Source organism: Bombina bombina, chromosome 3 (genome assembly GCF_027579735.1).
Source record: "Bombina bombina isolate aBomBom1 chromosome 3, aBomBom1.pri, whole genome shotgun sequence".
In the NCBI taxonomy this organism is placed as follows: domain Eukaryota; kingdom Metazoa; phylum Chordata; class Amphibia; order Anura; family Bombinatoridae; genus Bombina; species Bombina bombina.
The window spans coordinates 1,140,453,815-1,140,470,087 of NC_069501.1; the positions used below are offsets into that span (position 1 = coordinate 1,140,453,815).

The window sequence follows — 16,273 nt, forward strand, 5'->3', positions numbered from 1 at the left end:
GCAGATAAAGGGACACAATTACAAATATATGGTTGATCAAGGATGGGGTCTATAGTAGAGCTTTGGATTGGAACCATTGTGTGATACCACCTATTACCCATACCCAGTCAATTGCAGATTGTTCAGAGCTTTGGAATGGGACCATTGTGTGACATCACCTATTACCCGTACCCAGTCACTTGCAGGTTGTCCAGAGCTTTGAAATGGGATCATTTTGTGACCCCACCTATTACCCATACCCAGTCACTTGCAGGTTGTCCAGAGCCTTGGATTGGGATCATTTTGTGACCCCACCTATTACCCATACCCAGTCACTTGCAGGTTCGCCAGAGCTTTGGAATGGGACCATTGTGTGACATCACCTATTACCCATACCCAGTCACTTGCAGGTTGTCCAGTGCTTTGGATTAGGGCTATTGTGTGGCCCCTCCTATCACCAATAACCAGTCACTTGCAAGTTGTCCAGGTTTTTTATAAAGGACAGCTGGCAACAGATTGCATGGTCTTTTAGGCTGTCATGGTTTTTGTAAATAAATCATTTGATAAACTTTTTTAAAGGATTGTGATTGACCCCATAGTTAAATAGGAAAGTCAGGTGTAATTTAAAATAGATTAAGGTACCAATAACTACTGGTATCAATACTTTCAGTAATAATGGGTGGTAACTTAGACCTTTGATTGAAGGTTATAATCACCAGCTTCACCCAGAAAAGAGGCTCCTCAAACTTGATATTCAGTCAGTAATTTTCATCTCTAGGGCCTGGATATGATATTTATAAATGTATTAATAAAATAATATTTTTGCAAAAATAATGTTTTAAAACAATAATAATAATCAACAACGGAGCTATACATTTATTTTACTTTGATTGGCCAGGTAGATAACAAATAGGTCTAGAGAGTTTACAATAGTGCTTGTTAGAGCAAGTAATTTTTGTATTGCTGATTTACTCCCTCTTAACAAACTGCTAAAGTCTCACTTAAAAGCCACAAACTTTGCAGCTCTTGAGAAGGACATGGCCACTAACACCCTTTTTAAAAGTCTCTTTAGAGAGTATTATCTAGCTTGCTGTGGTCAATGAGGTACATATATAAATGAACTACTGCATATATCAATCAATTAATTAGCAGCATGTGTAACGGTCAAGTCAAGGTTCTGTATTTCGCACAATGTACTCCAGCCTCTCTGGGTACAGGACAAAACTAAATTATAGGAAGATCAAGTAAAATTAAAGGTACCGTAAACACCAGATTTTAATATAAAATGCCTAGTTATGCATAATAAAATAACTTTGCAATATACTTTCATTATTCATTTTACTGCCTATTCATCTAATTTAGCTCAGAAAATTGTGGATTTTCTAATTATCTGAGCTGGAAATTAACCTTGCTGAGTTCCCAAGGCTGACCCTGCAACATATCTTTCCCTAACTGGTTTTAACAGATAACAACTGCAAAACAATTCACTTTATTCTAACACTAGTTGGTAAGCCTGCCCAGAGGGCAGTGTATATGTTGTAAATACAAAAAATAAGAGGTTACCGCTTGGAAGACGTCACCACCTGGAACAGGACCTTCTCCACGGGACTTCAGGAACCGTGAGTACCAACCTGGGGATTAGACTTAGGTTTTTTTTTACATTTTTGGGGGGTTTGTTTTGTTTAGATTAGGGATGGGCAATTCTTAAAAGAGCTAAATGCCCTTTTCCGGGCAATGGGTAGTTTAGGTTTTTTAGTGTTAGGTTTATTTATTTTGGGGGGTTTGGTGGGTTAGGGGGGACTTAGAATTTTTTGTAACTGTAAAAGACTTAGGGTAATTCCCTGCAAAAAAACCCTTTTAAGGGCTATTGGTAGTTTAGTATTAGATTATGGTTTGTTTGTTTTTTTTTGGGGGGGGGGGGTTATTTTCATAGGGATTAGGTTTAAATTTTTGATAATTTGTTTATTATTTTCTCTAATGTTAGACTTTTTTATTTTTTGTAATTTTAGTTTAATTTAAACTTAGGTTTTTTTATTTTTAAAGTAATGTTAGGTTTTTTATTTTAATTGTAATTTTGTATTTAATTTAGGTAATTGGGTTTAATTTAGGGGATATTAGGTTAGGGGGCTTAGTATATTAATTTGTTATTTGCGTTGTGGGTTTTGGCGGTTTAGGGGTTAATAGGTTAATTAGGTTTATTGCAATATGGTTTTTTTGCGGTTTAGGGGTTAATAGGGTGATTAGGTTTATTGCGATGTGGGTGGTTGACGTTTAAGGGATTAATATGTTAGGTTATTTGCGGATTAGGGGTTAATTACTTTATTATTTTGCGATGTGTGGGTTTGCGGTTTAGGTGTTAATACTTTGTGTGGGAGGTTCGTTGTTTTTTTTTATACTTGGTGCGGGCGGTGTTTTTTTTGTTTTTGTAATGCTCCATTTGCCTTCGCTGCATCCCGGTGGATTCTGAAAATGGCAGGGTGGCACCACCCTGGATTCTTTCACCACCCTGCCATTTTGGGAATCCACATGGATGTAGCTTCACTTGCGCTGCCAACATTCCTTTATGGATGCGTGCGCAACTGCCAACGGCGTCAGACATTACAAACGCAGTTATAGTATAGATAAGGGCTATCCTTGTTGTCTGCAGACTCAAGCCCAGATCGTCTCCTCCAAATAAAACAAGAGATGTGTAGAGTTTAGCTATTGAAAACAGCTGCAGCAAACAAGGTGTTGTGTTTTTAAAATGTTTATACTTGGCTGATATGTTCTATGTTACATCAAAATTTAATTACATGGATTTTACTATCCCTTATAAAACTTTAAAGTACATTGAAGATGTATTTTACTCCACATAACTATGCTTTGTGTAGGAAATATTTTTTAGATTAATATCCCTTTAAAAAGTTTAATACTACACATGTGGTGGGATTGCCCAGGGGTCCAGGCATTATGGTTGAGACTATCAGACCTATTAGGGAAGCTGCTAGATGAGAATGTATCTTTAACAATGTCGTAAGCATTACTACACGAAAGGGTAAGGCCTTTCAATATGGCTATCAACAAGTTCATTAAAATCCTCTGTACATGCTTAAGGATTTGTGTGGCTAGGCATTGGAAGGAAGGGACTCCATCATGGCAGGAGGTAATGAATAAAATTTCAGACACATATACCATGTCAGAATTAGCGGCTTGGTCACAGGGCCATCCTGAACTGTTCCAGAAAGTCTGGTTCTATTGGATACTAGGAATGAGGGGAAATAGAGGGTAGGGGGTTTGAAAAGGAAGGTTGACTCGTTGAAGGCGAGGACGTCCAGATGGGAGGAAGGTACGACTACATGAGGCCGATACAACCCTACTAGGGGCAATAGCGGTTCTGTTAAGAACCCACATAGTCAAGTAGATTTTCACCTCTGAATGGATTTGTTTGGCACCACATGGGGGGGGGGGGTAGTTTGGCGGGGAAGGGAGGTACTGAGTGGTTTGTTATAAGGTTTGAGTGCACGATTAAGAGACTGTGTTGTGAAATTACTGTTTATTACAGCAAATGTGTATTAGCACTGCAGTACATGTAAGCTCTGTGCTCGAATTATGTGATGTGATATAGCACCAGTACAACTTGTCTTGTTGACTATTATTATTTTGTTTTGTAAAACCAATAAAAATTATTTCAACTAAAAAGTTTAATACTTTTGCTTTTAATTTAAAATGTTCCTATTTTTGTAAAATGTGTAATATTATTATATTATAACGCATAAATACAAAGATTGTAGTCAGTATGATGCAAACTTAAACATTGTTTTCAGCATGTGACTTCCATGAAATGACTAGACTCTGCTTGTAAAATAATAATAATGATAATTGCGCTTTTGTATCATTTTAGGAGTGTGTTCCTGAGAATTTGGAATTAAAAAGGAAGATTTTTGCTGAATTAGATCTACATGTGAGTGACGCAGCAATAATTAGCAGCTCAACATCTGCCCTTTCACCATCAAAGATGTTTAATGGACTCAAGCATGTCAGGAACTGCATAGTCGCCCATCCTGTAAGTCTTCTGTGTTCCATGGGAGTTTTATGTGATTGGTGGATAATCCACATAATTGTAATGATGTATTAATTATGTTTTCTTGCGCAGACATATGTCTGTATGTGTGGGACTCAAATTCACAACCAAACTAAATTCTACATCAATATTAATTATGTTATCAACGGGTGATAAACATGGTTGGAGGATATTTGTCAAACAATATTTTATATATATTTTACTATTTAATTATTTATAAAGCATCAATGCTTTTCTCAGTGCTATATCAGGGTAACATAAGAGATATACAAATATGGTGCAATATCATAAAGACAACAATAAAAAAAGGACCTAGTGGTAGTAGTGATTAGATGGGATTCGCTGCTTTATGATTCAGTGTGCCATGGAAGTATGGACTAATTGAACGTCTGGTTGCAAAACAATTTTGGCTTAGATGGTAGATGATACATTTTTCTCTGGAATAATTATTTTAAGGAGTATTTGAAACTCCTGGGGCTGTAAAAAAAAAAAAAAAAAAAAAAAAAAGATTGAGCAAGATATATGATGAAAGTCCATGAGGAGGGCCAGAGAATGAGGGTAATGAGAGGTGGAGTGGGGTCTGGAGAGAGGAACATGGAAAATGTTGCTAATTTTTTATGGTAAAATTGCTAAATTATTCTGAAAGATGTAGACTGGTATTTTAATTATTTAAGTAAATACAATATAATAGAAGCATGCAATGTTTGTCATAAGTGAATACAAAAGGGTTTATTTAAATTTGCTAGAAGAGATGTGTGAGTACAGGTTTTCATGGCCTTTTCAAATTAAAGGTAATTTCTTCTAAAGATGTGGTGAGTTCACGGGTTCATCTTAATTACTGTTGGGAATACCACTCCTCGTCAGCAGCAGGAGGCAAAGAGCACCACAGTAAAAACTGTTAAGTATCACTTCCCTAGCCATAAACCCCAGTCATTCTCTTTGCCTCTAAGTGCATGGAGGAGGTGAAGTATAGTGTGTAATTAGTGTTTTTCTGTGAAGATTGATACTTCAAGCAAGCTACAGTTTATAGCCTTATTCCAAGTTAGTCTTTGCGGTCGAGCTGTGGTGGCTTCAAAGCGGTGGGGAGCTTGCAAAGCGGTACTTGCTGCATTTCTCCACTTAAGCTGCCCTGACTTCAGATATCAAAGTTAGTTTCTTTGCTATCTGCACTTGTCCTGGTCTCTGTGAGGAAGAGATGTCCTCTCATACTTAGGAGCTGTCTTCATGTCGTACAGCTGAGCAGTTAAGTGCGGGTCTTCCAGGTGGGAGAGGGGAACTTAAGATACCCTGCTGTGATATGTGTAAGGGACGGTATTAGCTAACCCATGGAGTTAGGGTTCGCTATGACATGTTGAAGGCGCAGTGTTTTTGGGAGAGACAGTGTGGGACACTTTGTGTCTTAACTCGGGGCTCATTTTTCTGTAGGGGGGCTGCACTGACTTTTATTTTTTCGCTTTATTTGTTTCAATGGGCGGTTTTAATTTTAACCACGCCCCTCCTTCCCAGTGCCCGAGGGAGGTTTTTGCGCCATCCCAATGTCTGTTTACGTCATCGGGCCTGCTTGTCTTGTCTTGAGCTCTGTTCACTGTGGAGGCTGTTCGTCGTATATGAGGTTGCATGGTGAGGGAGCACATAGAAGTTAGGAGATCCGCTACATGTGGTGGTAAGGGCACCTCAGTATACTGAGGTGCGGAGGGAGGTTAAGTCAGATGATTAAATTTCACTTGCTAAATGTATTAGAATTTTTACAACAAGTTCTGGGTTAGTTTTTTTTTCCGCTTTTTCCTTAACAATCTAAGGTGATCTTTGACATTAAGGGTTTTGTTAAATAGCGCTAACCATTTCTGGTTGCCTGGGGGGGATAATAACCAGATATGTCTGACATGGATCAGGAGTCCGCTCAGTTCAATCCTTGTTTATTGTGTTTAGATGCACAAATTGCAGCACTTATGCAGTTCTGTTCTTCCTGTGTTAAACAAATGTTACAGGGTAAAGATAAGTTTTTTAATGGGGAGCCTAATGCCTCTCAGAAGGATGCTGTCCAGGTGTTACCAGGGTCTTCCCCTATTCCATCCCAAGCCTCTATGACATCTAACACTGTGTCCTGTGGTTCCTCTCTAACTCCCAGTGGAGCATTTTTAAAGGCAGAGATTGCTGCACATGTATCCTCAGCGGTATCTGCAGCTTTGGCCGAGTTTCCCAGATTTGCAGGGAAACGCAAGAGGAAGTCTAAAAATTCAGAGAATAGGGTATCTGTTCCTAACACTGAACCTCAGGTTCCTTTAAGATCAGAAGATGAGGAGGACTCTCACTCAGAGGGTGAAATTTCAGATTCGGACAGTGTAATGCCCTTCTCTGATGTTGAACGATCTTCCTTCAGATTTAAGCTGGAACACCTTTGTTTACTATTAAAGGAGGTTTTAGCTACCTTGGATGACTCGAAGACTCAGGAAGTGGTAACGCCTAAGAAGTCCAGTAAGCTTAATAGGTTTTCCCGGTACCAGATAGGGCTAAGGAAATCATAGTTCAGGAGTGGGAGAAGCCAGGAAGGGCTTTTACACCATCACTGGTGTTTAGGAAAATGTTTCCGGGAGAGTCATCTATTAAGGAATATTGGTCTTTGGTGCCCAAGGTAGAAGGTGCCATTTCTACCCTGGCCAAGAGAACTACTATACCTATTGAGGATAGTTTCTCCTTCAAAGATCCCATGGATAAAAAGGAGGCTTATTTAAAGAATATTTATGTACATCTTGGTTTCCAATGGCAACCGTGGTATGCATTGCCATGGTGACTAGTGCAGCCTCATATTGGTTTGAGACATTGACGGAATCTCTGCAGGAGGAGATGCCTGTAGATGAGATCCAGGACAGGATCAGAGCTCTCAAGTTTGCCAATTCCTATATTGCTGACGCGGTCCTTCAGGTCCTTAGACTGGGAGCTAAGGCTTCAAGATTTGCCGTTTTGGCCAGATGGGCTTTATGGTTAAAGCCTTGGTCAGCTGATGTTTTGTCTAAGGTTAAGCTGATGGCTCTTCCTTACAAGGGGAAGACCTTATTTGGACCAGGTTTGGCGGAAATCATTTCTGATATTACAGGCGGAAAAGGGTCTTTTTTGCCCCAGGATTAGAGGAGCAAGCCAATGGGACGTCAGAGTAATTTTTGTTCCTTTCGTAACTTTAGAGGAAAGTCATCGTCGTCCTCGTCCAAACAGAATAATAACAAGCCGTCCTGGAGTAAGGGAAAGCAGGCCAAGAAGCCTGCGGCTGACTCTAAGTCTGCATGAAGGGGTTGCCCCCGATCCAGGCTTGGATCAAGTAGGGTGAATCGATTAAAGGTTTATCACACAGCGCCACAATAAACAACCATACAAGCTATAACTCAGAAAGGCGAAATCTCCCAACCGGATTCCGATGGATCAGTAAGATAAAATGCCAAGAGTCAGCGCTACAGTATCCCTGTTGGGGGATATGTTGCTTAAGATGGTGTCCACAATCAGTTAATAAATAAATGGATAAATAGTATGTCCTATAATTTGTGAAGTATATATAATTCACTCAAAAAAAATCCAATTTATAAAATATATAACATTTAATGAGGTTGCAATGTAAAATAGATAAATATATAGAAACACGTGTATAAAAACAAATAGATATATAAAAACAATTGGGATGAATACTCTAGAGAATATTATTATGGGTAAATGGTCTACAGAGCCTATATTTCTAATCTAGGATAAATCAACTGTAATAACGATAAAACACAATGGATCAAATAAATAATCAAATAAATAATCAAATAAATCAATCAGTTCTGATATAATAGTCCAGTTAAGTGTCCATATGGAGAAATAGATATGTGAAAGTCCAAAGGTGTCCAATCCTATTTAGCTAGTTCAGTGTTGGTGATGAAAAAATATATGGGTGATTCAAAAAAGCGAAAATTCTCACATAAGCTTAAAAATAAAGAGGTGAAAAATGTAAAAAGGTAAAAATGTAAAAATATAAAAAGTGAAAATATAAAATAAGAATATGTAAAAAAAGTGATCAACAATAAATTAATAGTTGAAGGTGTACACCTAAAAAATAGTCCATAAAAAAATTAATCCTTTAAGTAAATCCTTATTATCCTAAAAATTAGTGATATCCCAGATTTTATGTACAAAAATAGTGTAATGTGGTCTTTTTTTAATGATAATCCTCTTCCCAAAGTGGATATGAGTAATTTATGATGCCATCATGATCCTATAAAAATATATAAAAACAGACATAGTGCAATAAAGCCACTAAGAATGGAAAATATAGGTATTTTACTCACCAAAAAAGAGCCTGAGCCGTTATACCAGTTTACAATCAACACGTTTCGGTCCGCAGGCACCTTTCTCAAGACTGGATCAAGTAGGGGGCAGACTGGATCAAGTAGGATCAAGACCTTGGATCAAGTAGGGGACAGACTTTATCAGTTCACTCAGGTCTGGTTAAGAGACATTACAGATCCATGGGCGGTGGATATTGTCTCTCAGGGCTACAGGTTGGAATTCAGGTTTCTGCAAGCCAGATAAAGAGAGAGGCGTTCTTAAGGTGTGTCGACGATTTTTCGGCCCTGGGAGTGATTGTACCTGTTCCAAGGTTGGAACAGGGTCTGGGATTTTACTCAAACCTTTTTGTGGTCCCCAAAAAAGAGGGGACCTTCCACCCGATTCTAGATTTAAAATGTCTCAAAAAATTCCTCATGGTTCCGTCCTTCAAAATGAAGACCATTCGGACAATTCTCCCTTTGATCCAAGAGGGTCAGTATATGATGACCATAGATCTAAAGGATGCATACTTACATGTTCCCATTCACAGGGATCATCACAAGTTCCTGAGGTTTGCATTTCTAGATCGTCACTTTCAGTTTGTAGCCTTACTGTTCGGCCCTTGCCACGGCTCCCAGCCGCTCTCCTAGCGGTGGTCCGATCCAGGGGGATAGCAGTGGCTCCTTATCTGGACGATATTCTTATTCAGGTCCCTTCCTTTCCACAGGCAGCATCTTGCACAGAGAGGTTACTGTCCTTCCTCCGGTCTCACGGGTGGAAGGTGAATCTGGGAAAGAGTTCTCTGGTTCCAGCGACAAGAGTAGTATTCCTAGGGACAAAGACTCTGTCCTGATGAAGATCTTCCTGACTGAGACCAGAACAGACAAGCTTCTATTGTCTTGTCGATACCTGCAGTAGATGCCTCGTCCTTCAGTTTCTCAATGTATGGAGGTAATTGGTCTAATGGTGGAAGCTATGGACATCATTCCATTTGCTCGATTTCATCTGAGAGCTCTGCAGTTGTGCATGCTCAACCAGTGGAATGGAGATTATGTGGGTCTATCCCCAAAGCTAACTCTAGATCAGAAGACGAAGGATTCTCTTCAGTGGTGGCTATCTCTGGATCACCTGACCCAGGGCACCTGCTTTCGGATACCTTCTTGGGTGACAGTGACTACAGACACCAGTCTAATGGGCTTGGGTGCAGTCTGGAATTCTCTCAAGGCTCAGGGTCTTTGGTCTCGAGAGGAGTCCGAACTTCCAATCAACAGCTTAGAGTTGAGAGCAATTTACAACGCGCTGTTGGCCTGGCCTCAGTTAGCCTTGAGCCAGTTCATCAGATTCCAATTGGACAACATAACTTCAGTGGCGTACATCAACCACCAGGGGGGAACTCAATGTTCTCTAGCTATGAGGGAGGTGTCTCGGATCATTCAGTGGTAGGAGGACCACTGTTGTTGTCTGTCTGCCATCCATATCCTGGGAGTAGACAACTGGGAAGTCAATAATTGAGACTATGATCCAGGCTTGTAAGCCTGTTACCAGGAAGATTTACTATAAGATATGGAGGAAATATCTTTATTGATGTGAAGCCAAGGGATTTTCTTGGAGTAAGGTTAGGATTCCAAGAATTTTGTCTTTTCTCCAGGATAGTCTGGAAAAGGGTTTGTCTGTTAGCACTTTGAAGGGTCAAATTTCAGCCTTATCAGTGCTATTACACAAGCGATTGGCGAATGTGCCAGATGTTCAATCCTTTTGTCAGGCCTTGGTTAGAATTAGGCCTGTGTTTAAGGATGTTGCTCCTCCTTGGAGCCTTAATCTTGTTCTTAAGGTTTTGCAGCGGCGTCTGTTTGACCCATTGCATTCTCTTGATATTAAGCTTTTATCTTGGAAGGTTTTGTTTCTGTTGGCTATTTCTTCTGATCGGAGGGTATCTGAACTTTCTGCCTTGCAGTTTGATTTGCCTTATCTTTTCATGCAGATAAGGCTGTTCTTCGCACTAAGTTGGGATTTCTTCCCAAAGTTGTTTCTACTAAGAATAATAATCAGGAAATGGTTGTTCCTTCTCTGTGTCCGAAACCTTCTTCAAATAAAGAACGTTTGTTACATAATTTGAACGTGGCCCGTGCTCTTAAAAGGACACTGAACCCAAATGTTTTCTGTTTTTTGTGATTCAGATAGAGCATGCAATTTTAAGCAACTTTCTAATTTACTCCTATTATCAAATTTTCTTCGTTCTCTTGCTATCTGTATTTGAAAAAGAAGGCATCTAAGCTAAGGAGCCAGCAAATTTTTCGTTCAGGACCATGGACAGTACTTTTTTATTGGTGCTGTCCAATCAGCAAGGACAACCCAGTTTGTTCACCAAAAATGGGCCGGCATCTAAACTTACATTCTTGCTTTTCAAATAAACATACTAAGAGAATGAAGAAAATTTGATAATAGGAGTAAATGAGAAAGTTGCTTAAAATTGCATGCTCTATCTGAATCACGAAAGAAAAATTTTGGGTTCAGTGTCCTTTTCAGTTTTATTTAGAGGCGACTAAAGACTTTTGAAAGTCTTCTGCTCTTTTTGTTTGTTTTTCCGGAAAGAATAGAGGTCAAAAGGCTTCTGCCTCTACTCTTGATTTTTGGTTGCGAAGTGTGATTCGCATGGCATATGAGTCTTCTGGGAAGCAGCCTCCAGACAGAATTAGGGCTCATTCCACCAGAGCCATAGCCTCTTCTTGGGCTTTCAAAAATGAAGCTTCTATGGAGCAGATTTGCAAGGCTGCAACTTGGTCTTCTTTACATACCTTTTCTAAATTTTACAGATTTGATACTTTTACCTCGGCTGAGGCATCTTTTGGGAGAAAGGTTCTTCAAGCGGTGGTGCCGTCCGTTTAAGCATGCTGGTTTTTATCCCTCTATTCATCTGTGTCCTCTAGCTTGGGTATTGGTTCCCAACAGTTATTAAGATGAACCCATGGACTCACCACATCTCTTAAGTGAACATTTATAAGTGAGGCACAGCAAATTATACAAGAATTGGACAAGGATTGGACAAGGGATAAGGCAAGTTCTGTTTTTATACTGAGTTTTATACACTGTCTATTTTGTAAAAAATGCACAATATCTTAATATCCCTTTTTGCCACCTTTTGTCTGTTCAACAAACTACTTTACTCAATTACTCCTTACCCCTCACCACCTGCATTGCTCATTAGCCCATCTCTCTTAACTCACCTTACTTTTGTATTCATGAACTTCACACATTTCTAAAGACTCTCTCTCCCCCTTGCAACTCATCACCAAAATAGTCTCACTACTGCAAATCTGCATCTCATGTCACTCTCCCTCTTGCTCATACTAGCTGCTGGCGACATCTCCCCTAAACCTGGTCCCCCACAACTTCCATACCCTGCACAACCATGTGTGCCCTTCAATAGACTTCAAAAACAAAACTCTGGTAACATTAATCTTATTCCTCTTGCATCTAACGCCACCTCCCCCTTCACTTGTGCACTATGGAACTCTCGCTCTGTTTGCAACAAACTCACTTCTATCCATGACCTCTTTATCTCCAACTCTCTCAATCTTCTGGCTCTCACAGAAACACGGGGGTCTCCACTTCAGCCGCACTCCTAGGTCTGACAATAGACAAGGAGGTGGTGTTGGTATTTTGCTTTCCTCGCATTGCACTTTTCAACAAATACAGCCCTTCTCTTCCCTCACATTTTCTTAATTCGAAACACACATGATTCACATGATTCACGTATTCTCTCCCCTCTCTACGCGTTGCAGTCATATACCTTCTCCCTGGCTCCGCAACTCTATTTCTAGATCACTTTGCCTCCTGGCTACCTTACTTCCTTTCCTCGGATACCCTTGCCCTCATTCTCAGTGACTTCAACCTCCCTGTTGATAATCCCTCTTTCTCCTCTGCAAAACAACTTCTGCAACTCACTTCCTTTCTCGGACTGTCACAATGGACTGACTTTCCCACTCACAAAGATGGTCACTCCCTTGATCTGATTTTCAGTTATCTCAAACTTCACAAACTCACCTTTTCCTCTTTCTGACCACCACCTCCTCACTTGTACCATCACCTCCCTCTCTACAACTCTCCCTCCTTCTACCCCTCACACTAAACTTCACAGAAGAATCAAGTCATTAGATCAGCAACAGCTTGCTATCTCTCTCGAACCTCTTCTCTCTTCCATCCCCTCCTTTTCCTGTCCTGATGAATCCATCTGCCACTATAACGCCACCCTTACATCTGTCCTTGATAACCTGGCCCCACCTACCATAGCTCGGAAAACATACACTCATCCTCAGCCCTGGCATACTCCTCTGACACGGTACCTACGCAGATGTTCCTGTACTGCTGAGCGACACTGGAAGAAATCTCTGAGTTCTGCAGACTTTCTTCACTATAAGTTCATCTTGCACTCCTACTATTCTGCCCTTAATCTATATAAGCAACATTATTTCTCTACTCTTATCTCTACTCTTTCTTTAAATCCAAAATGTTTGATTTCCACATTCAATACTCTTCTCCACCCACCCCCACCTCCCACCACAACTTTTCTCTCAGCCCAAGATTTTGCCAGCTACTTCAACAACAAAATTGACTCCATCAGAAATGAAATCAGCTCTCAACATACTACCGGTCTCCCACCCCCTCAAAAGCTCACAATTATCCAAAACCCACATAGCAATAAATTTAGCTCTTTTGCCCCTTTTACAGAGGATGAAGTTTCTGCCCTTATACTATCCTCTCACCTCACTACCTGTCCCCTCGACCCCATCCCCTCACAACTACTCCCCTCCCTCTCTTCTACCCTTACCCCTATACTCACACACATCTTCAACCTCTCCCTCAGCACTGGTATAGTTCCCACATCTCTTAAATATGCATTAGTCACACCTATCCTCAAAAATCTTCTCTCGATCCAACCTCTCCATCCAAATACCGCCCTATTTCCCTACTACCTCTTTCCTCAAAACTTCTTGAATAGCTAGTATATGCTCGTCTATCCCATTTCCTTACATTAAATTCCCTCCTTGACCCATTGCAATCTGGATTTCGCCCCCTTCACTCAACAGAGACAGCAATTGTTAAGGTTACCAACGACCTACTTACAGCAAAATCAAAAGGCCACTTCTCTCTTCTCTCTACTTATCCTCCTTGATCTGTCTGCAGCCTTTGATACTGTCGACCACCCTCTTTTGCTCCATACCCTCCAATCCTTCGGCATCTGTGACACAGCTCTCTCTTGGTTCTCTTCCTATCTGTCTAACCATACCTTTAGTGTAGCCTTCTCTGGGGTATCCTCTGCCCCGTTACGTCTTTCTTTTGGGGTACCGCAAGGCTCTGTCCTCGGTCCCCTTCTCTTCTCAATCTACACGTCCTCACTAGGTTCCTTAATAAAGTGCCACGGGTTTCATTATCATTTGTATGCCGATGATACTCAAATCTACCTCTCTGCACCAGAACTATCTCCTTCCTTGCTAACCCGTGTCACTAACTGTCTCTCTCATATATCATCTTGCATGTCCTCTCACTACCTCAAGCTAAATCTCTCCAAAACTGAGCTCCTTTCCCCCCCCCCCTTATTCCAAAATCTCCACCCCCCCATGTCTCTATAACTGTTGACAACTCCATCATTATCCCAACCTCACATGCCCGATGTCTTGGGGCTCACACTTGACTCAGATCTTTCTTTCACTCCTCACATTCAGTCCTTGGCTAAAGCCCGCCGCTTCCACCTTAAAAACATCGCTAAAATTAGACATTTCCTTACACAAGACACAACAAAGATTTAAATTCACTCTTTCAGCCTTTCCCGCCTCGACTACTGCAACTCTATCCTCTCTGGTCTCCCTAGCTGCTGCCTAGCTCCTTTACAATCCATAAAACATGCCTCTGCCAGGCTCATCTTCCTTGCACGTCGCTCTTCATCTGCACCTCTCTGCCAATCCCTCACTGGGTTCCTCTTGCCTCCAGGATTAAACACAAAATTCTCACACACAAAGCCCTCAATTGCACTGCTCCCCCCTACATCTCAGACCTTGTCTCCAGATACTCTCGCTCCCATCCCCTTCGCTCCGCTCATGATCTCCTACTCTCCTCCTCTCTTGTTACCTCCTCACATTCCCATCTACAAGATTTCTCAAGACTGGCTCCCATCTTATGGAACTCTCTGCCTCGCTCCACAAGAATCTCCCCTAGTTTTAAAAGCTTCAAGTGCTCCCTGAAGACTCTACTATTCAGGAACGCTTACAACCTACACTAACCTTCCTATCTCCACTACTATCCCCTAAAACCCCATAGCATGTAAGCCTATGAGCCCAGCTGTTTTTAGTTCACCTTTAAAAGAGCCGACTACAACAGTGCAACTCTCGGCAGGACCCTCTCTCCCCATTTGATCCCTGTAATCGTTTTTTATATACCACCCATGTTCATAGCGCTGCGGAACCTGTTGGCTCTCTACAAATACCTGGTAATAATAATTTAGAAGAAAGCGAAATGTATGCTTACCTGATAAATGTATTTCTTCAAGATGTAGTGAGTCCACGGACCCACCCTTTTTTTCTTAGTTTTTATGGATTTTTGACTAAACCTCAGACACCTCCGCACCTTGTGTTGCTTTCCTTTCTCCATTTACTTTCGGTCGAATGACTGGGTTTTATGGGTAGGGAAGTGATACTTAACAGTTTTTACTGTGGTGCTCTTTGCCTCTTCCTGCTGGCGAGGAGTGGTATTCCCAACAGTAATTAAGATGGACCCGTGGAATCCTATAAGTGTATTTTTTGTTAGATGGTTTATATAATTTCCCTGCTCAGCTTTGAAAATCATGTACAAATCATTTTATGCATTCTAATCAGTACAATGCTGCTCTTACTTCTAGGGGTATCTGTCCTCCCTCTGGTTGTTCTACACTGGGTAGTTCTTCTTCAGATTTCTTTCATGTAATTAGCAAGAGTCCATGAGCTAGTGACGTATGGGATATACATTCCTACCAGGAGGGGCAAAGTTTCCCAAACCTCAAAATGCCTATAAATACACCCCTCACCACACCCACAATTCAGTTTTTACAAACTTTGCCTCCGATGGAGGTGGTGAAGTAAGTTTGTGCTAGATTCTACGTTGATATGCGCTCCGCAGCAAGTTGGAGCCCGGTTTTCCTCTCAGCGTGCAGTGAATGTCAGAGGGATGTGAGGAGAGTATTGCCTATTTGAATGCAGTGATCTCCTTCTACGGGATCTATTTCATAGGTTCTCTGTTATCGGTCGTAGAGATTCATCTCTTACTTCCCTTTTCAGATCGACGATATACTCTTATATATACCATTACCTCTGCTGATTCTCGTTTCAGTACTGGTTTGGCTTTCTGCTATATGTAGATGAGTGTCCTTGGGTAAGTAAGTCTTATTTTCTGTGACACTCCAAGCTATGGTTGGGCACTTTGTTTATAAAGTTCTAAATATATGTATTCAAACATTTATTTGCCTTGACTCAGAATGTTCAACTTTCCTTATTTTCAGACAGTCAGTTTCATATTTGGGATAATGCATTTTAATTTAACATTTTTCTTACCTTAAAATTTGACTTTTTCCCTGTGGGCTGTTAGGCTCGCGGGGGCTGAAAATGCTTCATTTTATTGCGTCATTCTTGGCGCGGACTTTTTTGGCGCGAAAATTCTATTTCCGTTTCCGGCGTCATACGTGTCGCCGGAAGTTGCGTCATTTTTTGACGTTATTTTGCGCCAAAAATGTCGGCGTTCCGGATGTGGCGTCATTTTTGGCACCAAAAAAGCATTTAGGCGCCAAATAATGTGGGCGTCTTATTTGGCGCGAAAAAATATGGGCGTCGCTTTTGTCTCCACATTATTTAAGTCTCATTTTTTATTGCTTCTGGTTGCTAGAAGCTTGTTCTTTGGCATTTTTTCCCATTCCTG

The 16,273-nt window shown here is 40.8% G+C and overlaps 1 protein-coding gene across 1 annotated transcript in view; it reads left to right on the top strand.

The window, feature by feature from the left end:
- The window catches only part of CRYL1 (crystallin lambda 1), a 582,977-nt gene that overhangs the window by 360,642 nt on the left and 206,062 nt on the right, over positions 1–16,273 (top strand). Inside the window, exon 4 of the mRNA XM_053708526.1 lies at positions 3,860–4,021. Coding sequence (XP_053564501.1) covers positions 3,860–4,021 — 162 coding nt within the window. The remainder of the gene's footprint in view (positions 1–3,859; positions 4,022–16,273) is intronic.